Source organism: Macrosteles quadrilineatus, unplaced genomic scaffold (genome assembly GCF_028750875.1).
Source record: "Macrosteles quadrilineatus isolate MER2022 unplaced genomic scaffold, UCM_ALF_1.0 Scaffold_8__2_contigs__length_117827958, whole genome shotgun sequence".
NCBI lineage: Eukaryota > Metazoa > Arthropoda > Insecta > Hemiptera > Cicadellidae > Macrosteles > Macrosteles quadrilineatus.
The window spans coordinates 48723361-48750784 of record NW_026542601.1 but is presented as its reverse complement, the minus strand read 5'-3'; the positions used below and the strand labels follow the sequence as shown (position 1 = coordinate 48750784).

Here is a 27424-nt window from a genome sequence, read left to right as displayed (position 1 = left end):
TAAATGAAGCAACCAAATGGTTTACCTCTAATGGTTTAAAGCTGAACACCGACAAAACTGATTGTTTATTAATCTCTACTCATGATAATGTTAGCTATAACTATGTAAAATTACTGGGTATACACATTGATAGTAGGTTATCTTGGCAGCAGCATATAGACTCTATTTGTGCTCGATTATCCAGAGTGGTTTGCCTACTTAGTAATTTAAGAAATCATGTAACTGACACTTATCTAAAATTAGCCTACTTTGCATTCTTTGAAAGCATTATTAGATATGGCATTGTTATTTGGGGAAATGGAGTAGGAATTACAGATGTTTTGAAAGTACAAAAGAAGGCGATAAGGATTGTGACTGGTAGTAGAAAACGAGACCATTGTAAGCCATTGTTTGTAAAATTAGATATATTAACTGTAATTAGTCTGTACATATATGAAGTGTCTATTTTTGTTAAAAAAAAACTACCACAAATATGTAATTAGAGATAGTGTCCATAGTTACCAAACAAGAAATAGAGGTACATTAGATTTAGATAGAGTAAGGCTGTCAAGAACTCAGAATTACCATACCTACTTGGGTCTTAAAATATTTAATAAGTTTCCTGTTGAATTCAGCTCTTTGCCTTTAAATGTTTTCTCTGACAAACTGTTAAAGTGGTGTAAAATCAATCCAATGTACAAAATAGATGATTTTTTTGATGTTAAATTCAAAAACAAGGACCTAGATTTTAAAAAGTAACCTTTATTTATATATTCTGTTTGACGAAATCTATTGTAATTTTGTAATTACTGAACGATGAATAAATTGTCTATTGTCTATTGTCTATTGTCTATCATCGGCGAAAAACAGACATTCAGCATCAGGGATGATTCTATCAATGATATCGTTTAATAAGATACAGAAGAGAAACGGATCAAGATGAGAACCTTGAGGTATAATTGCCCAACAACTCATCTTTGTTCAGAACACATGTAGGGCATTTTTGCTAATTTTGGGCTGATGGGAGGAGGATGATTAACTGTGAGTATGCCTATGAATATTTTGACAATAGACAATAGATTTTATTCCTTTAAGCATAGGCTACAGATAATGCAATAGGACAAGTAAAGGAATGGACATGATAACTTAAGATTCTGTGAAGATCAAGCTAAATTCAAGAAAATGCTGAAGATGTTTCTATTAAATAAAGCCTATTATTCAGTAGAAGAATTCCTTGATGAGTGAAGGCTGACAACTACCAATGACGACCACGGCTGAAAAGCTTCCAGTGGGATAAATACAAGTATGCAAGTAAAGTAAGTAAGATAGGCTACATAGAGTTGAGACACATAAAACAAAATAAGAACGGTGACAAAAAATAAAATACAGTACCGTAAGTTTAAGTCACTTTCAGAACAAAGCGGATCACAAATTTCAGACCATGATGTGCAGAAAATGGGACTGAAAAATGCTTGACAGAAAGTGGCCAAGTTAAAATCTTTTACATTAATAAGCTACCGGTACTTAACTTAGGCCTAGGAGCCTTAAAGTGTGGGGTGGGTTCATTAAGTTAAATGATTCCACGTTTAGTCCATGCCAAGTTGGCCTAGCAAAATGTGGAAATGGCCTAGTTATGAATACAAAATACAATGTCTATAGATTAAAAAATAAAATTTCATTTTTATATGTTCAATGAAAATGAAATGATTTTTATGTTTGATGGAGGATGGATGCTTCCTCACTCAATCTCCATATGTAGGATATGATAAGTAAATTAGGATGTATAGTTTTAACAATTCTTTACTTACCTACCATTTCTAAGTTGCTAAGTTATCTTAAGTTAGCTAAAATAAATTTTTAATAAACTCAGCGATAACCGGATGAATTGGAGAAGATTTAGTGACTTACCGTAGGCTACTAAGAATTAGAGAAGAGTGAGGACTACGAAAGTACTGGTAAGCCCAATACTACACCTGCTAAGCCCCCCCCCCCCCCTCAGATGATAATGTACTGTAATAGGTTTTGCCTAAATTACCTTATTTCCGGTTCTTCATCTTATACCCCATGGGAGATTGATGGTGTCATTTTAAACATAAAATCATTTACGTATGTATACAAATTACAATTAAATTACATAGGTAATAAATTACGATAACACATAAAACTAACAGGCCTAACTTACCAATAGGTACTTCACAAGGGTAATTTAAACTCCCTTTCTCCTCAATTATTTTTTAATACTTACTTCATATGTTCAACTGTGTATTTTGGTGGATTCCCCTCTTGACATGAAATTGGTATTGCAGCCATCAACTGTCTCCATCCATCACCACTCTCGAGAATTTGACATAGTTTAAAAGTTGAGCCTGCAGGTAATTTTCTTATTTCCACATCTTCATTGCTCACTTTAGTCATTTTCAAGGTTGGATACAAAAACCAAGACCAAGATATTTACAGAATGGCCAAGCCCTGTTCAATAATAGATGAATTAAAACTAGCCTATGAATAGGGAAATATAAAATAAGCAGTAAATGAATAACTTTTTGGTTTTTAACAAGTTAATGTTGCAGTTTGGTTGGTTTAATTAATTCTGAAGTTAAATTTCATCAAAGTAAGTTAAAGGACATATCATATAGATAATAATATGAAGTGGTTGAGATAATTAATTGTAAAACAGTAACTTAGGCTTTAGTAAAAGAAAAGGTTTTTGGGCTTGCATAACCTAAAATTCTAGCCTAAAACTCGCGAGAAAAACTTTTGAAGTAGGCACTGAGGTAATAAAAGGACACTATGGTAGAAACTAAAACAATTTAAGATAAATGTACAGAACTCTGACGATTAAGCATAGGAATCTCCACTCAAACTTGTTTTTGGTGAGTATTGTTGAGTTAGTTTGGGATAAACTTCAATGCCAATGCAATCTTTCTTTATAAATAACACTTCTTTATAATCTCAATATGAAAACTCATAAGGTTAACATGGGAAACTCCAGAGCCACTGGGGCGGAGCCCAAGAGTCCGATCAGAATAAAAACAGCTTAGTTTTCCTATTTAATGCCTAAAGAATCAGTGAACCAAATTTCAGCCTCCTAGGTAAATGGGAAGTGGGAGAATTAGTGATGAGTGAGTGAGTGAGTGAGTCAGTCAGTGAGGGCTTTGCCTTTTATATATATAGATAACCAATTTAAATTTTTGATAATGCCTGTATTTTAAAGTAACTCAAAGTTTTGATGGTTACAAAATAACGACGTGACGTAAATAAATGTAAACAAAACAAAGAATCATAGCATTATTATGTAAAAAAATCAAGCCACGGCCTAAACACAGTACAAAGGAAAAATCTGGATTATGACAACTAATCAAATGATACAGAGAAAGTCTTACATTTAAGTAGCAATTTGGAAACGTGATCGTATAGGCATAGATAAGGTATAGGTATGTCATAGATAAAACATACTTTCTTATGTACAGTATTTAACCATGGTATTTAACAGATTTGGGGTACACTTCCATATCTGTTCCTGTTGGCACAAACAACCGAATGCAAATATCGGTCGATATATCGAATAAAAAAATCTTACATAATTAATTAAACGATATATCGATTGATATTTTCATTCGGTTGTTTGTGCCAACAGATATTATGGAAGTGTACCCCATCGATGTATAATAAATCGATGGTGTACCCGTACCCCAGATTTGGTTCTCTTTCTCGAAACGCTATAAAGAGCACATACAGTATAAAAGAAGACCACCTCAAAACTTAACCTTTGCTGAACATCACTAGTTTGATATCAGCATAATAACAGCAGCATTGATGAAAACATGGAAATTTTACATACGTCACAAGATAAGTTTGAAATATTAATTAACCCTGGAAGAATTCGATATAATATATATTATATAGAGCCGTAAAATCAGACAAGGATAGTGTTTTAAATGGTCAACTTTATTTTAATTATTTAATTTAAATATCATCTACAACACCACAGTAAAATTACTGAAGAGGGGAAGGGAGGGCAGAGACAATGGAACGAGGGAGTGATAAGGGAATGCGTGTGATACCAGAACAGCTGTGTATCCTACAGTGTGGACTCAACTTCCGCATTACCAACACCGGTCTACTTGTCATGTTTACAATTTTATTTTATCGTCCGTATTTGTGTGTGCACTATGTGTTTGTGTACGTGTATGTGTAGGCTATAAAACTGTTAATCCTGACGACCTTCATGTGAAGTAACCATCCTTGTACACACCTGATGATGACCTCTTACCAGGTCGAAACTAGTTGTGGAATACAACAATTGAATTGCCAGAATCAGGTATTACCACAATTTTATTAGTTATCCTTGCAATCCCCAGGCTATTCATACTACGAAGTTAGAAGCAGCTCAAGCAAGATCAGCCTTTCAGTTTACATCAAGGATAAAATTACCTATGCAAAACTATAGAGATAAGATGTAACTTAAGAGATATACATTTAAAAAGTTAGTGGGAAGTCTAAAGCGCTGCCATATACATTCACATTCACACCATCCATTATCACAAAAGCATACGATTGTTTTGTAAATGGATTGTTGCCATCCCAATTAGCGAGGATTTCAATGAAGAAATAAACATTATTAAGCCTATCATATTGGGACTACAATTAAGGCGTAGATATTGTTGGGTTTTGACTGCCCCTTTGTAACATACTATAAAACACGGGAACGAACTATGATATAAAAACTTAAAACTTATTGAAACCACTGTCTTTTCATACGTAAAGTAAACTTCTAGTATGGGCATAGGAATTAACTTTTTTTAGGGGTGCGGTAATTATCTTGTTCCAGGGGTCAGAGGAAATTACCACCTAAAAAAAAGTTTACACAAATTGCTTAAAAATAAAATGTTGGCTGTATAAAAGCAATTCAACAATTCAAATATTAAATTTACAATACTCTGTAGGGTTTCAAACACACAACATTTGTAGCTATAAACATATACAGGGTGACAATTAAGTCTTAGGACGACTTTATAACTTTTAAACGACAAACGATATCACAACCACATTTGGTATACCGTTACTGGAAATTTTCTGTGTACATGGTGGTCGGATATCACCTTTGGGGGACGGCCCGTCGGGGGTCAGAAGAAAATCTTTAATGACAGCCTATGTTGAGTTGTACATCATTTTAAAGGTCTACTTCAACCGAAAACAATGCCGCAAACCGGACTTCAAAAGGTTGATCCAGTCGGAAGAAATCACGTTTCAAAGTTTAAAAATGAAAAATACCATTATTACGTAAGAAATAATCTTACTCTTTCCTTTCGGCCGTCTGACAATGTGCTAAGTGTAATCAGGAAAACCTGCTGTATTAAGAAGTACAATGAAAAGTGAAAGCAGTGCCTCTAGGTCAGGGTTTCCCATCCACTGGACTTCCCCCTTAATGGCTTTTATCTGTCTAACAGTTCAATTATCAGTACCACTCAAGCTACAGTAGTTTTTGCAGCCATATCCTGTTACTAACTTATAAGATTATAAGTTTTAAAAGATGCCGCTTAGTGAGCGTGAAAGAATTACACTCTTAATGATGCGCGGCTGGGGTGATAATGCAAGACCGTTTGCAGAAGTCACACAATTATTCAATGCTACTTTTCCTGATAGAGCTCCTATTTCTAAATCCACAGCACAGTACACAGTTGCTCGCTTTGTAGACACTGGTACTGTTAAGGATCGTGCCAGATCTGGACGACCAAGTACTGTGAAAGACGAAGACGGCTCATTAGACATTCTTCAGTCTTTCGTTGAAAATCCAAAACAATCAGTTAGATCAGCAGCACAATCTCATGGAATAAATCGTGAATCAGTTCGCAAAGTATTAAAGAAGTCTGGTTTCAAGGCATACCGGGTTACCCTGTTGCAGGAACTAACCGAAGATGATTTTGATCACCGGATGGAATTCAGTGAAATTATGATGAATAGAATTGACCAAAGACAAATACTTTTGGACGATATTGTATTCTCAGATGAGTCGACTTTTATGTTGAATGGCCATGTTAACAGGCATAACTGCCGGTATTGGGATAATGTTAACCCACACTGGATGAGTGAGTGTCACACACAACACCCCCAAAAAGTAAACGTATGGGCAGGTATCGTACGTAATTCAATTATAGGACCATTTTTCATCGATGGAAATTTAAATGCCAACAAGTATCAGGATATGCTCCAAAATGAGATTGTTCCTGCTTTACAAGCTACTCTGGGCGCTGACTTCCAATCATGTTTTTTCCAACAAGACGGAGCACCGCCACACTATGGTGTTCAGGTAAGGCAATACTTAGATGCAGTATTCCCACACCGGTGGATTGGAAGACGAGGTGCGATTGAGTGGCCGGCTCGTTCCCCTGACCTAACTCCGCTTGACTACTTCCTATGGGGCTATATCAAGGACAAAGTGTATCGAACTCAGCCTACAGATCTGAACGAACTGAGACATAGGATATCACATGAAGCTCAAGCTATTCCACGAGAATACATACAAAATGCAGTAGCCGCCTTTTATAACCGGTTAGCATATTGCCAGACGACCGATGGTGGACATTTTGAACACCTACTTTAAAAGACTTTCTGTAAGTATTACCCTTAACTTCTATTAGCTACAGTAATAATGGTATTAAACATTTTTTAAACTTTGAAACGCGATTTCTTCCGACTGGATCAACCTTTTGAAGTCCGGTTTGCGGCATTGTTTTCGGTTGAAGTAGACCTTTAAAATGATGTACAACTCAACATAGGCTGTCATTAAAGATTTTCTTCTGACCCCCGACGGGCCGTCCCCCAAAGGTGATATCCGACCACCATGTACACAGAAAAGTAGCTTACAATTTCCAGTAACGGTATATCAAATGTCGTTGTGATATCGTTTGTCGTTTAAAAGTTATAAAGTCGTCCTAAGACTTAATTGTCACCCTGTATGTTTATAGCTACAAATGTTGCGTGTTTGAAACCCTACAGAGATTGTAAATTTAATATTTGAATTGTTCAGGGGTTTGTAAATAAATAAATAAAAGGGAAGAGTATATCTACCAGTGGCCCTAACTTGTTTTAATACAGTGGAGTCTTGATAATCCGATCTTTGGTTACCTGCGGACGATTGAATACTGTTCCTGTGAAATAACGTAAAAATATGTGTGGGATGTGGGGTACCGTAGCAGGTACAAAAAGACAACCCCATTTGCTACATTTCTGATTATTCTTGCTATGGTAAACTACTCCAAACTGCTCCATAGGTAGATATAATTGATATATTTTAATAAAAATACTGCAAAGTATTTAAAAGTACCACTAATTATCAAGAAAATTAAATATTTCAAATACAGAAATACAGGAAAAAATTACAAAAAAATTTATACAGTACCTAACTACAAAAAATTATACCTAACTAAAAAAATTTAAATAAAAAATGCAGAAAAAATAAGTAAAGTACATGCATACCTACCAATAAAAATATGTAATAATGTGTAATGTTGAACAAATTTTAACCTATTTCAAGAGGTTCTAACCCGCGAATTCACGGGTGTACAGAAGACACCATTAAATTAATTTAATCAACTTTGACTTAATATTTCATTTAAAGGTCCCAAGTTCGAGAAATTGTCATCTGAAAGGATGGTAAAAGCAGTGGAACCTTCATACCTTATGTCCTAAAGTGTCCGAGGTCGGTACGGTACCTGAACTCGCCGCTCTCTTTCACAACGTCTTTAATATTTTAATACTTTTCAATGAAATGGCGACCTGTTAAAGATCGGTGACAACCTCTTGGAACGAACAACATACATGGTTTGTTAATCACATATTCATTGTGTTTTGAACACCTTTAATCACTCACTTGTAACAAACAGCTAGAAATAGCTTCACTGTCAATTCACCACACCTCTCAAAGAACATAAAAGTACCAAGTAAACAAAAATGTAAACAAACAAACTATATTGTCAAATGCATTGGCCAGCTGTTTTGTTCACCAAATTAATCGAAAAACGTTAACTTCCAAAACATTATAGAAGGCGTATAGCCCCTTGGAAATCAGCCTGTGGGGCAGAGCCCTTAGGGAGTTCATCTAAATCAATACTTTTCGGCAAATCTACACACTATAAGTTTCATTTTGATATGCCATATGCCTATATATTTTTATTTGGTAAATGACCTTACATAAAATTTGATTGTATCACTTTACTTTAATAATATAATAGATTTTCAGAAATAGTATATAAAGGTAAAAAATCCACTTAAGACATACATACACAATTATGTATGTGTTTTGAAGCTAAGTAAAAGTATAAATTAAACTTAATACTTTTATGTAGGCTACTTTTTAAAGATTTTAAAACTGAATACACTTTATCAACGAGTTTCTCTTTTTAAACTGGGTTTCCTTGTCCCAGTTCAAACCTGCTTCCTCCACTGGTGTAAAGTTATTACTTCTGTTATCAGTATGAAGTCATGTGGCACATGAATGGCAAACTTGTAGGTACCGGCTGACACTATATTCTGGTTTTCTCATTAATAAGCATTATTCTTAATGGTCAGTTAATATTTTTCTATTGATAAAACAAACACACTGTCATACTGAGTGGAGTATTATAGAGTAAATAAATTGTGGTCATGCTAATATTACAAAGATTTATATAGCATCAAGTACTATATTATTACAAACAATTTTGCATTTTAATTTATAAATTAAAAACTGTTATTTTTACTTTATGGCAAATCATTAGTGTCCTTTGGACAGAATGACAAGCAAAAACTACTGAAACACTTTTTTAACAATTCCAAAAAATTTGTAACAGTAAAAGAATGTTTATTTTTGTTAATGAAAAAGCATGTAAAATAAGTAGTAATAATTTTTTGTGAAACAAGTCTAAATAAAATCTAATAGGTGGATCAGTTCTTAAAACTATTGACCAGTTTGTTGTTTTTCCTTAATTATGCTATCCCATAACTACTCCAAATTCCTAGAGGTTATAAACTGTTATGGAAATTCACTAAACTTCCTCCTATATGAACTTTCACCTCCAAAGGAGAGTCAGTTTGATAGTGATGTGTGAGTCTGCTTTGTTATCAATTCTTAGAACTCATGAAGATTGTTCCAAGTGAATTATTAACTTTTTCATCAAGTCTTCCATTATAAAACACAATATGGGGTGATCATTTGGAGCAAAACAGCTGACTCTACAAGGTACGTTTAGCATACTCCATTCTACCTTCATTGTTGGATATACATAATCAACGATTCTACACTCATTATATTCAGTCATATTTTCCTCACAGTATATACATTTTAGTGAATTTCCCATATGAGGAATGAGCTACAGTCTACTCTTGGTAATTTACACACTCGATAAATTTAAAACTTTCGATAATTAAAAGTAAAAGCTCAGTCCCTCTCTTAATATTTCAAAGTATTACACCATGCATTTTGATACACTCATTATTTAAAAGTCCAAGCAGAGAGCAGGCTGATTAGGAACACACAGTAATTTGTTCACCAGCAAAACACTCTATAAATTCACACCCTGAAATCATTAAATTTGGTAATTTCTTTTTCAATTACAGGACTGTTATTTTTAAGTTTGAACAGTTTTAGCAATTTAAAAAAATAAAAGACTTTTTGTTGATTTTTTTATTATTTGGACGAATGCTATGTGGAAATTATGTACAACTAGCTGTTACCCACGGGCTTCACCCCGTTTGACTTCATGGTGGACCTTCCACCATGATTTGACTTCATAACTATTAATAAAAATATTGATTGGTTAAGCGGAAATAAACAAAACAGAATACTGTACAGTAATACAAACAAATAATCACACCTGATTTTAATAAGGTAATAAATTAAAAGAATAACAAACAAATAAGTATAGCTGAGGTATTTTTAATATTAGGTATAGGGAAAGTTCCCTTTAGAAAGGAATTACGACCTTAAAGGGAAATTTATAAAGTAATGGATAGTTTTGCACAAGGTTTCTCGTCATGACGAACATTAAGTGCGGTATATGGTTTATGGGTGTGTGACTTTTAGTTTTCTCAAAAGTTCGTGGGTACTTTGGGATTTATATATGGATTATTTTTGTTTGGTTTTAAAATGTAGCATTTAATTCATTTTAATAAAATGGATACAAATGCCTTAATTTTATGATTTAATGACATTGTATTGTAATAAAATTAATGGATAGGTACTAACAAATTTTCTCACCAAAACATGCAAACAAAACTTATTACCTATATATTAAATTTACACAACCATGACTTAAATAATAATATACTGGTACCTACTACAAATAAACTTAAAATCTAAAAAAATCACTTGACCTTGTTATTTTTACAGATCATTATTAGTATATATCATTAGATTAAATAGATAGCCTACTTTTCCATCAGTAGGGTTCAGTTGTAAATTTTAGAGGATTTGTTATTCAGAATAGATAAAATTTGAAAAAATCACTTTAATGCATATTTAAGTGAGTGTATAAATTGGATCATATTTGTTAAAAGCGTGAAGGAATAAAAGTGGTCTCATGGACGTTTTATCTTCAAATGATAATCCCAGCTTTTCTCAGTGTCAGAGTAGTTAAAACTTCCATAGTTAACTCTAAGCTGTATCTCAAAAGGCAATGTTTACAGTCTGAGTTTAATATAATTTTAGTAGTTTTTTTCACTATTTATTCTTAAATAAAAGTAAAATATAATATACCATAACTGTATGAGGTAAGTGAAAGTTCTACAACAACTTTATTTTTTAAGTATAGGTAAATTTTGATTATTTAAAATGGTGCATTATTTAATACTTAATACTTACTTAACCCTTTGGGTACCAGAAATTTATTTTGGTACTTTCCAAAAAGTGCCAACGTTTTTTACTAGGTATATCCGAAAAGTGCCAGGCTTGCTGCGGGGACGTAGTGCGCAAGAATAAAAATTGGTACAAGTATAAATTTTAATCCCAAAAGTGCCAATGAACATTATATTGTGCCATGATCGTATGAGGAATCGAATGAAATATTCGTTCTTTTAAAATAATAACCGAGTAAACCAATTTGTACCCATTAAAACTCACATAGTTGTAAGTCGGCCAGCCCGATATATCTTTGCAATGAATTTTAGGGTAAGACTACCAACGACGATATATTGTTGTAAAGTATTTTTTGGATGTTCCGTGCCAAACGATATATTGTTGCGTGGCACTCAAAGGGTTAATATTTGAATTAGGTTTCAAATGAGAAACACAAAATAGCAAATAGGCTAATGGAAAATGTTGGGAACAAGAATATTGGCTGATGGCAGGAAATATTTGCTAAAATCGGCCTTAGACAGTTAATAATTTTCGATATTTAAAATTTGTTTGGAATCATGAAAGTGAAATTAACCTATTAGGACCTGTGTTTGAAGTTGAATATTTATTAATATATACAGTTATGCTTTGATCATTTTAGGATGTTTTGACAAGACATAGATTTTCCAACAGCCGCAATAATAAGATTAACCTGACAACATGTGGCTAAAGATGGACAAAGAGCTTGTTTGTATTCTTGGGCTGAGTTTAAGTTTCTTCTTCTTGTTTGCTGCCGACTTCACAATGGTCAACATGCAGGTAAAAATCATAAATATTTTGTTTATCAAAGTAAAATATTTGTGTTTAATCGTTCAATCAAAACATAACATCTGTTTGACACAAATATTTGAAAAATACCATATTTTGAGTGGCATGAAAATGAATACATGCAGGGAGACAAAAATCTCCTGGGACGATTTAATATTTATAAAAATAATAAAGATAGTGCTACAACTCTATAGTCCAGGACCTGACTAGGGTTCTGTGTGCATGTCGTGTATAGAGAATTTTGCTTTTGCATTTCAATATAGGTGTCTTAGGAAGTGTTTTCCACTCGGGTGTCAAGTTCGCACCTGGTACGTTTTCGAGCTATGACGTCATCAAAATGGCGGCCATTGATTTTTTTAAATCGTATATTTCGCAAACTATTTGTCGGATCGGAATGAATTTTTTTTTGTTTGAAAGATAATTTTAAATGCTACCTGTTTTACATTTACACATTTGTTGTTTGTTTAGTACATTCTTCGTAATTTTGCAAAAACCTGTATTTTTAAATATTTTTGAGTTATTTTTGTTTGTAACGTTTTATTGATACAATTTATCAAAAACCACCAATGAAAAAAGTTGTAGAACGTTTAAAAATCTTTACAAAAATACCAAATTCGATATGTTTTACTCAAAAGGTTACGTCAAGAAACTAGATAAATCTCATAAAAACACCAATTTTGGCGCAAAAACGCCTATTAGTCCGGCATCTAGGGCAGTTCGCAAGTCTTATAAAGACAGTTTCGCCATTCAATGTTGATGTATGTGTCTAAATAAGTGTTTTCAACTTGGGTGTCACGTCTGCACCCACTGCAGTTTCCGGTTATGACGTCATTAAAATGGCGGAAAGGGCTATATTAAAAATAACGATATTTTACATACCATGTATCGAATCGGAATAAACTTTTTTTTGTTTGAAAGATAAGTTTACATGCTATCTTTCTTACATTTGCACTTTTGTTTTATGTTTAGTACATTTTTCGTAATTTTGCAAAAACCTATATTTTAAAACATTTTTGTGTTATTTTTGTCGATAACGTTTTATTGATACAATATATCAGAAATAATTTAAAGACAAAGTTGTAGCACGTTAAAAGAGCTTTACAAAAATACCAAATTCGATATGCTTTACTCAAAAGATCACGTCAAGAAACTAGAAAATCGTACAAAACAACTTAATTTTGCGCAAAAACGCATATAAATCCGACATCGATGGCTGTGTACGAGTCATATATAGACAGTTTTACCATTCAATGTTGATGTATGTGTCTAAAGAAGTGTTTTTAACTCGGGTGTCACGTCTGGACCCACTGCAGTTTCCGGTTATGATGTCTTTAAAATTGATTTAAAACAATTAAACATTGTTTGAGTTGTTAATTTAATGTTAATTTAATAGATTAATTGAAAATCAATCCAGGCAAATGGAAATTCGCTTAGTCGACAGGATTGCTGCACTGGAGGTATTTATATAGTGGAAACATTCCTATGGACTAATTACATTGATTTGTTGTGCTTTTATTTGCATAAAAGAGGGTAATGGTCTTATTTTAAGTAAAGTAGCTGGTGAAATCTTAACATGTAGCAATTTTAAAGACATCATAACCGAACTGCCCTAGATGCCGGACTAATAGGCGTTTTTGCGCCAAAATTGGTGTTTTTATGAGATTTATCTAGTTTCTTGACGTAACCTTTTGAGTAAAACATATCGAATTTGGTATTTTTGTAAAGATTTTTAAACGTTCTACAACTTTTTTCATTGGTGGTTTTTGATAAATTGTATCAATAAAACGTTACAAACAAAAATAACTCAAAAATATTTAAAAATACAGGTTTTTGCAAAATTACGAAGAATGTACTAAACAAACAACAAATGTGTAAATGTAAAACAGGTAGCATTTAAAATTATCTTTCAAACAAAAAAAAAATTCATTCCGATCCGACAAATAGTTTGCGAAATATACGATTTAAAAAAATCAATGGCCGCCATTTTGATGACGTCATAGCTCGAAAACGTACCAGGTGCGAACTTGACACCCGAGTGGAAAACACTTCCTAAGACACCTATATTGAAATGCAAAAGCAAAATTCTCTATACACGACATGCACACAGAACCCTAGTCAGGTCCTGGACTACTAGGCACAAAGACTGGACATAAAGATCATTTCAACACATTATTTAGTGAGTGATACGCTACCTCTACAAGGGGTTGACCCGCTAGGAGTCAGAAAACAATCGTGTAAGCATATGCAATTATGCACCTCACTCTTAGGGGGTTTGTTAGTAAAATCTAATGCTGCAAATTTGAGCTCAAAAAAACAAATGAATCAAAAATGGAAGACCATTTTTGACTCAGTTGTGCGTTTGAATTGAGGATTGTGGTGTTGTATTCTACAATAATAAAGACCTTTAGTTTGATGTGCATATCAACCTATGCATATATTTATGATTTCCTTCCGACTTCTAGGAGGTGCCCTAAGGAATTCAAGAAATTCAAGAAATCTTTCAACGGCTACCATTTTTGACTAGGTTGTCCATTTTAGTTTGGGTTTGAAGCATAGTGATTGATTTCACTAATCGTAAGTCAAACTGTCTTCAGATGTGGTGGATGGTCTCTCTTCCCGTCATGGGTACAATAAATTGAAACCAAATATTTCAATATATTTTTCTGTTAACGAATGTGTGTGTTTCTTTTGCAGAAAACAGTTACATCAAGCATAGCCAGTGAAAAAGCGGACTTCAGAATAGATGGGTACGTGATGATAGGAATCACTTACACCGTTTTTGCTGCAACACTCTGGTTTGGCTCATATGTAACTCATGCCCTTGGTCCAAAAATCACAATGGCAATTGCTGCTGTATTGTACCTGTAAGTTTATTTTTAACCTTTGTAGTTAGAATTAAAGAAAACTATTTTGTTAACAATGTAAAATTTTTAAGACTTTCTTTTATAAATGAATGTATTCTGTTAAGAAAAATTAGAATCAATAGAAAGAAACAATCATTAATGCCGCAATGGAAACCACCGTCATAATTAAATTGGAATGCACTTAAATTATATTTGAAAACAACATTATATGTCTTATGAGTATTTTTACCTTTTTTGGTAGCCTAAGGTGTCCAAAATCCTTATCTCCTGCAAAATTTGTCATCCACAGAGTTTCAAAAAGAAAAATCAATTATGAAACAAATTGCCTACAACAACGGCTACAATACAGATTTAATTGATAACATGATAAGGAAAGCCAAGTTTAAATTATCAAGGCCACAAACAGATGAGAGGACTAGTCAACCACACAAGTTCATCCCTTTCAAATATGTAAACAAAAACTCGCTTCACGTAGGTAATATTTTTAAAAAGTTTTCTTACATGCCGGGATATAAAATAAGCAAGAATATTGGTATGAAACAAAAAGAAAAACATAGTATTGACAAGGGGGTTTATCTTATTAAATGCAATGATGGAGATGATTGTGATAAAGAATATATTGGACAAACTAATAGATCTTTCAAACAACGTTTTAAGGAGCATAACGCCCGAAACCAAAAAAATCCCACGTCCAAAGTTGCCCAACACCTGAAAGAACATCCTTCCCACAATATAAGTTTTGATAAATCGCTAAATGTGCTAAAAGCCTGTGATAACGCTCAAAGGTCGAAAATATGGGAGGAGTATTTTATTTTCAAAAAGGTCACTTCAATGGGTAAACATAGCTTGTTAAATGTTAAAGAAGACTTTTCTGATAAAGTTACCTATCGTCTGTACAGTAGACTAGAGGGGGAAGAGGTTACCACGGATAACACAACAGCTGATTAAGACAAGATAAGGGAGGAATGACCAGTAGGCCTACAACCTTGTGCGGTATCGCGTGTCGTCTCCCGCTCGCTTGATGTACAGTACGTGTGTGACCATGGTTGTAAAACTGTATATAAATATGTGTTTCGTGAACTGTGTTATATGTTTTGTAAATCGTGACAACCACTTCTGTGGGCAATGTTGAAACCTGACAATGACAGCGACTGAAGATGCATTGTAATTAATGCGAAACGCGTCTCGCAGGAGATAAGGATTTTGGACACCTTAGGCTACCAAAAAAGGTAAAAATACTCATAAGAAATAGGTGTCTAGGCTAATGTCTACAAATTATATGTCTATTACATTATGCTGTCAACTAATTTTTGTCGGTCTGAGTTATAAAGGCCTTATTGTGGCATCAATACTTTGAGAAGCTTTTATGAGCAAAGAGAGAGCTCCGTTCAAAAGTTCAAGAGGTTAAGATACCTCTTACAAAGATGTAAATTAAAGTTTTAGTATTAAGCTTTTATGAGATACAGCTAGGTAGGGTATACATGTTGAGGGGCACTTTAGTATCTTGTTAGTCTAATAGGAAATAAGGATTCAAAATGGGAAAGCCAAACTTTAAGAATCAAAATGTGCTTGACTATTTTTGTTGAAGCTTCTTGCTAAATATTTACGGTAGCGTACTTGGGCAGTTATTTATACGCTTTCTTGTTCTGAAACTGTTTCAGTATTTACATCGCCTCTTACCTTTCTGAATGCTCATGGGTTATCTACATAGCCTCTGTGTCAGTGGGTATAGGCGCTGGAATACTCTGGCCTGCAGAGGGACAATATATGATTGGAAACTCTTCCAGCAAAAACACGGCAAGAAACGTTGGCATTTTCTGGCTTATCTACAGCAGTTCGTGAGTTTCAACCATTTCTCATGTTAAACGATGAATCATTTTCAGGAGTATTGAATAGTTGTATATTGTCAAAACAAATTTTGGAGATAACAGAAGTTAATAGAATATGAATTAGTACTAGATTTACCTTTGTTGAATTAGTATGTTCCAAAACCATAATATGAGTACAACTATCTAATGCTAACTATACTGAACAACTGAGAAAACAGATGTTACTTATCTGTACTCACTGAGCAACATTAGGCGAAGAAGTTGTGGCTTAATAGTACATGTAAGTACGCAAAGTCCATTACAAACAAACTACAATGTAGTACCAAACTATTTCTGAAGAAATGATTTTGAATCATTTTTCTAGTACAATAATTCCAGCACATTTATTATGGTTGGTCTTTGGTATGGTATGGATTATGGTTGATTTTTTTAAATAAAATTTTTTAAATTTTTAAGCAAAAAAAACCTTAAGTGGCATTTTTACTCTCTAGGGAGTAAAAATCATTTTTAGCTCCTGGGAGTAAAAATCAGCTGTTGTCAACTCATTTGTAAATTTCAACTGTAAACAATCGCATGAATCAAAAGTATGATTCAATCTTGTAATCGGTTGAAGTTTATTATTGCCTTATTGTAAATAGTGTGACAATTCGATAGTATAATACACTAACACAATCGCAATAATAGACAAAACGATTGAATCAAGAAATTTCTCAAATCAGACTCTTGAATACCAACAAAAATAAAGTTTACCAAACTATTTTTCAACAGGAGCATGATGGGGAACACATTTGTTTATTTTACCTTCCATGATAAAAAGCACATTGATCAAGTGACAAGAAGAACTGCCATTTCTATTTTAACAGTTATCAATATCATAGCTATTGTTGCATTCTGCCTGTTGCCAAAGCCGTTGTATGAACTCAAATCGAATGACTACGGTCCTTTCAAGACAATGAAGCAGAGTTGGAAAATATTGACGTCCTCCAGAATGATATGGCTTGTAATTACTTTCTGTTACACAGGTGAGAAAGTTTTAAACAATTTTGACTTGATTCATATCAGAGTTTCAGCTCAAGTTGTGAATTTAGAAGTGAAACTAAAGATTGTTATTACTTTTAAAATTGCTGGTTTAAATTGCAATTCTGCCGCATCGGAGGTAAGGTCAGTGATACGTTTTTTGATTTCAAGGAACATACGTAATGCTGAAGGTGATGTTCCTAATGCAATGAGTTAGACTAAAGTACAGAAATGGGTTATGAAGTGTAAAAATGGCCGTGAAATCCTTTTTTCATGGCGGGTTTCTTTGAGAAGTCTGCGTACCCACAAAAAACACAATTCCTTCCGAAATGAGCGTTTTTCACGGCCATTTTTAAGCTACCTAGTTTATTTCTTCACTCTCCACACTATCTTTACATCAAGGTCATAATCTCCAGTCACCTGGCAATTTTCGGCAGCGGATATGTTTCTTGTAATCAAATACGTATCCCTGACCTTACCTTGGACGTGGTGGGGTGGGAGATTTGATTGTTAAAAATATTTTAAAAACAGACAGCAAAGCCTGCACGACAGCTACAGAGCTGAAATTCGTGTCATTCTATTCACAAATGATACCAGTAAATGGCGATGAGCCTTGTTGCAGCGTACAAGCCAAGTTAGAAATTAGTGTGTGAAACCGGCCCTTACTTCTAAAATCCGCCCTCGTATGGAGCTTTATGATTGAGTTTTTATTTTTCATTTCAAGATGACAAAAACATGCAGAAAACATGATATCTAGATAATGAGCATTATCTTAGTTTGGTTTTATATTGCATTTGTCGAATATAATTTGAGGTTTTTAACATTTTTTTTTATTAACATTTTTTTAAACATAATATTAATCCTTATATATAAAAGAAAGTTGTGTTAGTTACAGCGTTTTTATAACTAGAAAACTACTGAACCAATTGGCATGAAAATTTACAGGGATATTCCTTAGGTACTAGAATAACATAATAGCCTGTTTCCGTTTCAAAAACCCTTAAGGGAAGCGTCCTATGGCCCTTTGCAGTTTACATGTTAATCTTATGGAAGAATGTTTTATCTATATATTAATACGCAAGCAGGTTTCTTTTCACAGTCATAAGGGAACGTAGATGACCGCTTGCATCAACCTCTCAATTAAACATTTGACGGGTACATAGTGGTAGTACCACCGTTGTGATACATCCAATCTCGGACAAATTAACTTGAAATGTTTACATTGTAGTGGCTTACATTTATATAAAATGATAGTACTGTAATACATTAAGAGATCTTAATTTAAATAATCAATAAGCAGGATTGAGCTTTTGCCTATATGTTTCCTGGTAAGTGTGTTGTAACTGTTTCTCATAGTATATTATAAAATTATAGTATCTTAAAGTAAAACCGAATTATTCTTTTCTGCATTCTCACCCGTAGCGAAGCACGGGCAGAGCAACTGCTATTAAAATAAAGTTATTAACATTTTTGAAACACACAAAAAAGTTAAAAATCATGAATCAAAATTATTTACAGAAAATTGGTTAGAAAAGCCTGAATTCATAAAACTCACACATTAAAGATCTTTGTAAAAATCTTGTTAAACCATGTCAAATTATAAAAGTTACCCTTTTCAATAGGTTTACAACAGTCTTTCTGGAATGGAATCTACAGTCCAAGTATTGGCTTTACTTTGGCCTTTGGAAATTCATCCAAAGAATTGGTTGCGCTTAGTGGAATCTTTATGAGCATTGGTGCTGTATTGGGTGAGTAGACATTACAATTTGAAGGGTAAACCACATTGATTTGACTAACTTTGTCCTCCCTCACCATCACTGTAGTATCATACTGAAAGGCCACAAAGAGCTAAACTTACTACTGCTTACCTCCTTGTACCCATCAAGCTGGTACGTGGCCTCGCCAACACCTTGTCACCTAGTTCTCTTGGTCCTCCGAATCTTCCTCTACTTGTCCCATTTTTTCCATATCTTTCTGGGCTTGATTCCACCACCTGGCCTTCCTACTGGTTTCTTTCCCCTCGGATATCCCCTTTAGCGTTCTTCAACAAGCTTTCCTCATTTCTCCTCAAGATATGGCCAACCCACCTTAGCCTTCTGTTTTTGACCTCTACAACAATATCGGGGTCTCGGAATGATTCTCTTAACTCTTGGTTGTGGCGGATTCTCCATACTCCATCTTCACACACTGGACCATATATATATATATATCCTTTCTCACCGACAAAACAAACAAAAAAAGAAATTATCAGTTTGGTTCTTGCAACAGTAGAAATTAACTGTCTAAATTGGTATAGGCATAGACTAAGCAACACGATTTATCTATGGTATAGGCTACTCTGTTCTTGCATTTATTTCATATTATAATTTCATTTATTTCTTGATGTTGTTTTTTTAGGTACGGGTACAGTGTTGAAGATGATTTTCACATGAGGGAACCAGTTAGAATAATATTGATGAAGTAAAGAGAGCAGTATTAAGTGTTGGCCTTGGATTTGAACCAGCTTGCTTGGCCCCAACAGAGCTTGACGGAAACTTAATTCCATGTTTAGATTCATACGAATTTTTAGACTTAATAATATCTGACAAATACATAATTTTGTAAGCCTAACAAATCTTGAATTTACCTAAAAAATGTACATAAATTTTGCTCAACAATGAGTCATACATTATTTCCGTACAAGATTTTTTGCAGTGTTTTAAAATTGATAAAATAAGTTTTTCATTGATAAAATATAGTTAATTCTTGACTGTTTGCTCCCATCAGGTGGACTGTGTCAGATTCTGCTGTCGGATAGATTGGCTAAGTATTCTTGGGCTCGGAGGATGGTTGTGTTGTTTGGAGCGTTGGCTCAAGGAGTGACATATCTCATAACCTTCCTCAACCTCCCAGACATGGCTGTGTTTGGTGACACGGAAGACGTCAGCATTATTAACCCTCCAAGGTGAATGGATACAGTTAGACCTACCTGGGACACTTCTAGATAGCTTGATAATTAAGGCCAGTTTTCCTAGTTACTGGATTCAGATGTGTTTTTCATCACCAATTCAACACACAAGGGTCAAGCAGATATTTTCCTAGCTGCCAAATTCAACACTGTATCTCGCGGCGGACTGTAAAACAGGTGACTGCTCTATAACATCAGTTCTGCATCAACGAATTCGAGCTCCTCGAATATTGCATTTATTTCTTACTAAACTTTTAAAATTTAACAAAAAAACTTTTTTACCCTCCCTGCTGCAGCAAACCTAAGTGCTCGTTAAACTAATTATATTTAAATGGGGAAAATGTCATATTTTTAAGGAGAGATTTTAGTGTAAATCCAATCAGGCAAATGGAAATTTGTTTAGTCTGCAGGTTTGCTGCGGCGGGGGTATATTTATTTTCTACTGTTTTTAGCCAAATGTATTTTGACTAATACTTGCTTATCAACACGTTCGCTACCGAGAGTTGCATATATGCGACGACGCGATCAATGCCACGGAGACGAGGTATACAATTTAATCTTACACTTAGACCGGCTGTCACTTGGTTAACAGTAGACGCAGACTACGGGCGAAAACCTGTTAAACAGTGATCATTTACTTGTTAATACACTGCAATCATGTTTGAAATAATATTTTCTTGTTTTTTTTAATACTTTTGATAACCTTTTGTCATGTCGCATATTTGCGACAACTGGTCTATAGCAAAGACAATAGTGAAAATTATTACATTTTTTTTTAAATAGCCCAAACTTTGCATGTATGCAACAGTTTATTTTTGTTTATGTGTTGAGGTGAAAGTAATAAAAAAAAAACAGATTATTCAAGAACAGATTATTATAATTGAACAAATATAAAATCTACATAGGATAATGCAGCATACATACATACTTTGATGCAGCAAAGTAAAGAACAGTTTTTCCAACTATCATATGACGTCACCAATCATCATATCCACAGCCACAGGGACACAGTTGTGCGTCAGACATCCCCTGTAGACCACTGCAGAGAATTCAGTGCCTTCAAATAGACTGTTACAGAGATATACTCATTTTGATAACAATGGAACACTGACGCAAATATGCGTTGTCAGTCGATTTTAATGTGACTAGCCGTCACATTAAAACTGGTTCGCTACCGCATTATTAAAAAATTTTTCATTCATATAGACTAGCGACACACATATGCGACATATGTGTGTCGCTTCGCTGGTCTATATGAATGAAAAATTTTGTATTAATGCGGTAACGAACATGTTAATGATTAATAATTGAAAATGTCATATGGTTAAATAAAATAGAAGTTTTGTTTAGGTTCATTGAAGAATATGAGTTATTTTATCCTACTAATATTATAAATGAGAAAGTTTGGATGTATGGATGTATGGATGTATGGATGTATGGATGTATGGATGTATGGATGTATGTTTGTGACAAGTGAACGCGAAAAATAATGGTCGGATTGGGCTGAAATTTGGCATGATGATAGCTCACATTCCCGATTAACATATAGGCATATTCTTATTTCAAAAATCCTTTCAGGCTCCGCCCCAGTGGCTCTGGAGTTTCCCATGTTAACCTTATGAGAAATGGAATTAATGAATCTTAACAGCTGTTTCAATTAAACAAGTTGGTTCTGTTCTATGATGTTCAATAGCATTAAAGTTACAAGGATTACCAACAGGGTGCAGCACTATTATTTCTTTTACATTTATGACAACAGCTAATTTGCAACCAAAAGGTGAGTGAGCGTAGCGAACGAACTTCAACCTGAAGGCAAGTGAGCGCAGCGAACGAGCTCCAACCTAAAGGTGAGTGAGCGTAGCGAACAAACTTCAACCAGGACGTGATTGAGCCATGCGAACGAGATAATCTTGAAAATTAAGAAGTTAAACGGGGCAAAGCCCGCGGGTTACAGCTAGTTATCTATAAAATTTAACTATTAATTTTGAACAACCTGGCTGTTGTCAAATTTTAATTTAATTCTTAAGCCGTGTTTATAACGCAGTATTCAAGTGTTTAATCAAAAGTTAATAACAGTGCAAAGAAAAGTTTTATTTAATGTTTTGATCAGTTTTTCAATATTTACAATAAATCTTAACGGAGATTGTATCCAGACCCAATTTGAAGTGGGATATTCCTTTTCAAAACGTAAAAAAGATTTTTTTGCGTTGAAAACACATCAGTTCATCAGTTCACATCATAATTGAAGACGTTCACGTAAACTCTAGTTTATATGCTACACACTCCTAAGTATTGGACAAAACTGGTTATCTGCTGTATTTCTTGTGGACAAGTGTTGAAACATAATCACTTAACATATTGTTTCAGTGCTGCTCTTGCCTTACTGGGCAGTTTCCTGATCAACTTCGGAGATGCTTGTATATCCACCCAGATTTACACTTTTATCGGAGACCATTACAGAGACAACATAGCTGAGTCCGTAGCTCTGTATAAGTTTGTCAAGGTTCGTAGTAGAATTGAACAGGAAAAGCATCCAGCAGGCTAAAGGCCTTGCCACACCGCCGTCCGCAACGTTATGTCACGTTTCAGATTTTTTAGCCAATCGCTTAACGTTGTTTCAAATGGAGCAAGTCAAACCGCTGCAGACAGACTGCTAACTCAGCAGACATGTCTGCTGGATCACTCGCTGAGCGATCGGGAGTAGATGTAACGTTGCTTCTGTAGCCTTGCGCATGTGCACTGAGCTAACCTGCATCACCTGTTCATTCTCATATTGAAAGAATAAGTTTACCGAGACCATAATCAAAACTTGATGATGGTGTAAAAGATTGATTTAGTCTTTTCAAAATAGAAACTATATACAATAGGAATAGATATATTTATTTTATTTTATCAAAAGTCGAAACCTTCATAAAAAATCCTGGGAAAATTTCTAGGGACAATTTGTGATAAATTAAGGGCTGAAGCTGAGTCAAAATTGGGCCATGTGATGCGATGTTTGCAGATGTCTGTCACAGTGTGGTTTGGGCATCAGCAGCGCAACGTTACAAAACATGTAACGTTACAGTGCACAAGGTGGTGTGGCACCGCCTTTAATCCTCAATATTATAAGTAAAAACAAATTACTTCTATCCTATACTCTAATATGAGCATTGTTTGCTTGTATGTATGCATGTATGTATGTATGCTTGCTTGCTTGCAGAAAGATCTCGAAAACGGCTTCGACGATTTTCTTCAAATGTTGTAAATAGTTTATTTCTGGCCTAAAAACGAGTTTACTGTAGTTAGAACTGCCAACAAAAATCTAATTATGTAGAAAAATGAAACTAAAAGTCACATTTTTTAAAAATTAGTCTTATGGGTTGCTAAAGTTACCGTGTTGGTTGAATTAAATAGCAAGAAAAAAGTAATCAAACAAAAGACTTGTAAGTTGTAACATGTGTTCATAATTAATAAGCCATCTACCCACAGTATAATAGAAAATTACAAAATACAGTACAAAAGGAAAAACATCAGTTGTTACTCTTAAGCAAAGATTAAACTGAAGATTACTCGATACCTAGACATTCCATCCCCATGTTAAAGTTGTAGCCAGGTTTTTAATAAAATTTGTCTTAGTTGATGTTAGCCACCTACAAATTGCGCTGATCTAAATTACTGATTTCTGCCGATTACATGATGGCTTTTACCAGGTCAAACTGATGGAATGACTTATTATGAGCTATAGCAACTGTTGTGACCCAGCAACTATGTCAGTAACGAAAAATAAGGTACAAAATAGAGTTTTAGACACTAGCGCAATCTGTGACTGGCTCACACAACAACATTCTTTTTTAGTAAAAAATTGGCGACAGCTGATCCATATAGATGGGATGTCTTCTTCTGTATCCAATAGTCAATGTCAATGTGTGGAATCTGTTCATGATGATTAGATTATCTGCAACCCTAAAATGCTATGAGAAGGGAAGGAAACAGGTCCCCGACGTAGGAAGTGGTGAATGAAGTAGTAAAAGCCAGCTGTCCGGAGTGTGGGATCTGTTTATGACGATTAGATTAAGATATCTACAATCCTAAAATGATATGGTAAGGGAGAAAAACGGGTCCGTGACGTAGGAAGTGGTGAAGGAAGTAGTCAAGGCGAGCTATCCAGAGTGTGGGAACTGTTTATGACGAATACATTAAAGTATCTGCAAATGTGCAAATCCTACTAAAATGCTATGGGAAGGGAAGGAAACAGGTCTGCGTCGTAGGAAGTGGTGAAGGAAGTAGAAAAGGCGAGCTGTCCGGACTGTGGCATCTGTTTATGACCATTAGATTGAGGTATTTGCAATCCTAAAATGCAATGGAAAGGGAGGTAAACAGGTCCGCGACATAGGAAGTGGTGAAAGAAGAAGAAGTAGTAAAGGCGAGTAGTCCAGAGTGTGGGAACTGCTTATGACGATTAGATTAAGGTATCTGCAATCCTAAAATGCAATGGGAAGGGAGTTTAATAGGTCCGTGACGTAGGAAGTGGTGAAAGAAGTAGTAAAGGCGAGTAGTCCGGAGTGTGGGAACTGTTTATGACTATTAGATTAAGATATCTGCAATCCTAAAATGCAATGGGAAGGGAGGAAAACAGGTCCGTGACGTAGGAAGTGGTGAAGGAAGTAGTCAAGGCGAGCTTTTCGGAGTGTGGGAACTGTTTAATGATGATTAGATTAAGATATCTACGATCATAAACTGCTATTAGAAGGAAGGGAAACAGGTCCGCAACGTAGGAAGTGGTGAAGGAAGTATTAAAGGCGAGCAGTCCGGAGTGTGGGAACCAACTGTTTATGACAATTGGATTAAGGTATCTGCAATTCTAAAATGCTATGGGAAGGGAGGAAAACAGGTCTGCGACGTAGGAAGTGGTGAAGGAAGTAGTAAAGGCGAGCAGTTTGGTGTGTGGGAACTGTTATGACGATTAGAAAAAGGAATCTACAATCCTAAAATGCAATGGGAAGGAAGGGAAACAGGTCCGCGACGTAGGATGTGGTGAAGAAAGTAGTAAAGGCGAGCAGTACAGAGTGTGGGAACTGTTAATGACGATTAGATTAACGTATCTGCAATCCTAAAATGCTGTGGGAAGGGAGGGAAACAGGTCCGTGACGTAGGAAGTGGTGAAGGAAGTAGTCAATGCGAGCCGTCTGGAGTGTGATAATTGTTAATGACGATTAGATTAAGGTATCTACAATCCTAAAATACTATGGGAAAGGAGGTAAACAGGTCCGTGACGTAGGAAGTGGTGAAGAAAGTAGTAAAGGCGAGTAGTCCGGAGTGTGGGAACTGTTAATGACGATTAGATTAACGTATTTGCAATCCTAAAATGCCGTGGGAAGGGAGGGAAACAGGTCTGCGATGTAGGAAGTTGAAATGAAATAATATTTTATTTCCCATAAATGCATGTGTCCTCTGCACTCAATCCCACAAGCCCACTACTACATGCTTCTTAAATAGAGAGAGAGAGGGTGAATTTAAAATGTTGACATTTTCATATCTGTTACACATGTTACGATAAATGATTTGGGTTAAGTGAAAGCAATTGATGAAGGAAGTTCCAAGTTGTGAAGGAAGTAATAAAGGTGAGCAGTCCGGAGTGTGGGAACTGCTTATGATGATTAGATTAAGGTATCTGCAATCTTAAAATGCTATGGGAAGAGAGGGAAACAGGTCCGCGACATATGAAGAGGTGAAGGAAGTAGTAAAGGCTGGCATCGCAGAGGAGGAACCGTTTGTGGCAGTTAGATTAATGTATCTGTAATACTTAAATGCTATGAGAAGGGAAGGAAACATGTCCATGACGTTGGAAATGGTGAAGGAAGTAGTAAGGCTAACAGTGCAGAGTGTGGGAACTGTCTCTGGCAATTACATTAATGTATCTGCAATCATAAAATGCTATGGGAAGGGAGGGAAACGGGTCCACTACTTAGGGAGTGGTGAAGGAAGTAGTAAAGGCGAGCAGTGTGGAGTTTGGGAATGGATTAATGTATCTGCAATACTAAGACTGCTTTCAGAGTGAACTAATAATTTTGAGCAAGGGCATGACATAAGCAAGGATGTAAGACTCCACGACACACAACATTCTTGCCTTGGATTCGTAGTGGTCGTACTACCGACTCACCAAAGCAACTTATATTAAACTAGAGCATTTTCATTTAAATTGGCAAGTGAAGGGGTGAGTGGATGAAGGGGGTATGTAACATTTCGTTACTTTTGAGATAAATGGACCAAAAGTTTGCAGGTTATCACTTTTTAATTTTTTTTTTTCATCCATGCATCCACTCAACCCTTCAAGTGTAGAAGTAATGTAGATGCTCGTTCAACAATGTTTTCTTAGAGTAAATTGGCTACATCTGATCCATATAGGATATTTAGATGTTTAGATAGGATAGATAGATAACGTTTACTTCAGTATCCAAGTTAATGGTGTGATGCAGGTTATATTCCATCAAATCTGTTATTGATGCTTACAGAGTGTATTGGTAGCAGCAAGTTTCTACTGGTGCAGTCATGTTGGTCTACACACTCAAGTCGCGGTGACTGCTACAGTCGCTGTGTTCGGAGTTCTGGCGTTCTTTGTGGCAGACAGAGATGCTTCACAGCCGCTTGTTCAATTGGAAGTGAAAAATGTGTCAAATATGACAAATGTCAATTCTAGTCCTGAGGCAATAAATAAAAAATGTGATAGTTAAGGTTTTTACATTTTTCTCTAATTATCTATATACTCACTCACTGATCAGGTACGGTATACAAATGTTTGCCTACTTCTAGAATAGCTACGAGGTTGAAACTTGGCACGATTTTAGGTATCGGTCTAAAACCACCAGGAAAATTGCATTTTTATTATTTTAAATATTTTCAAAGTTACATTTTTTGAGAAAAAACTGTTTCAAGAAACATGCTTGCCTATTAATACATAGTATTATACAGTAGGTAACTGAAATTCTTAGGTTAAAAATAAACACAGATGTGAGTAGAATCACGGCCACCTTTAACTCCATTCTGATTTTGCGGCCTTCAAGTGGCAATGTCCCAAGTAGTGTTCTAACAGCTGTTTTGTTTGGACGCAGCTAATGCAATGGTATATGTGTATTTCTTAAGAATACGAAAGCTTGGTTACTGGAGC

The 27424-nt window shown here is 34.9% G+C and overlaps 3 protein-coding genes across 5 annotated transcripts in view; 2 read left to right on the top strand and 1 right to left on the bottom strand.

Moving 5' to 3' along the window:
* The window catches only part of LOC129000968 (interleukin-1 receptor-associated kinase 4-like), a 29162-nt gene extending 25840 nt beyond the window's left edge, over positions 1 to 3322 (bottom strand). The window contains exons 1-2 of one of the 2 annotated variants that reach the window (XM_054428076.1): positions 3309 to 3322; positions 2225 to 2448 (exon numbers count right to left, since the gene is read on the bottom strand). In XM_054428076.1, the coding sequence (XP_054284051.1) occupies positions 2225 to 2394 (170 nt within the window). In that variant the 5' untranslated portion in view covers positions 2395 to 2448; positions 3309 to 3322. Of the gene's footprint in view, positions 1 to 2224; positions 2464 to 3308 lie in introns of those variants that run through there. The other variant, XM_054428075.1, reaches the window with a different exon arrangement.
* A 724-nt stretch (positions 3323 to 4046) lies between these two features.
* On the top strand, positions 4047 to 27124 carry LOC129000749 (UNC93-like protein MFSD11). Of its 2 annotated transcripts, XM_054427732.1 has the most exons (10): positions 4047 to 4300; positions 9093 to 9199; positions 11454 to 11611; positions 14315 to 14484; positions 16146 to 16322; positions 17082 to 17335; positions 18953 to 19078; positions 20097 to 20274; positions 22645 to 22780; positions 26772 to 27124. In XM_054427732.1, exons 3-10 carry the CDS (start codon positions 11513 to 11515, stop codon positions 26988 to 26990), a joined length of 1359 nt encoding a protein of 452 aa, XP_054283707.1. In that variant the 5' UTR covers positions 4047 to 4300; positions 9093 to 9199; positions 11454 to 11512; the 3' UTR covers positions 26991 to 27124. The 2 variants fall into 2 exon arrangements, with proteins under 2 accessions (XP_054283707.1, XP_054283708.1); XM_054427733.1 differs by lacking the exon at positions 9093 to 9199.
* Positions 5513 to 6583, top strand: LOC129000364 (uncharacterized). The gene has a single exon (XM_054427328.1). It carries the CDS (start codon positions 5513 to 5515, stop codon positions 6581 to 6583), a length of 1071 nt encoding a protein of 356 aa, XP_054283303.1.
* Positions 27125 to 27424: the final 300 nt, after the last annotated feature.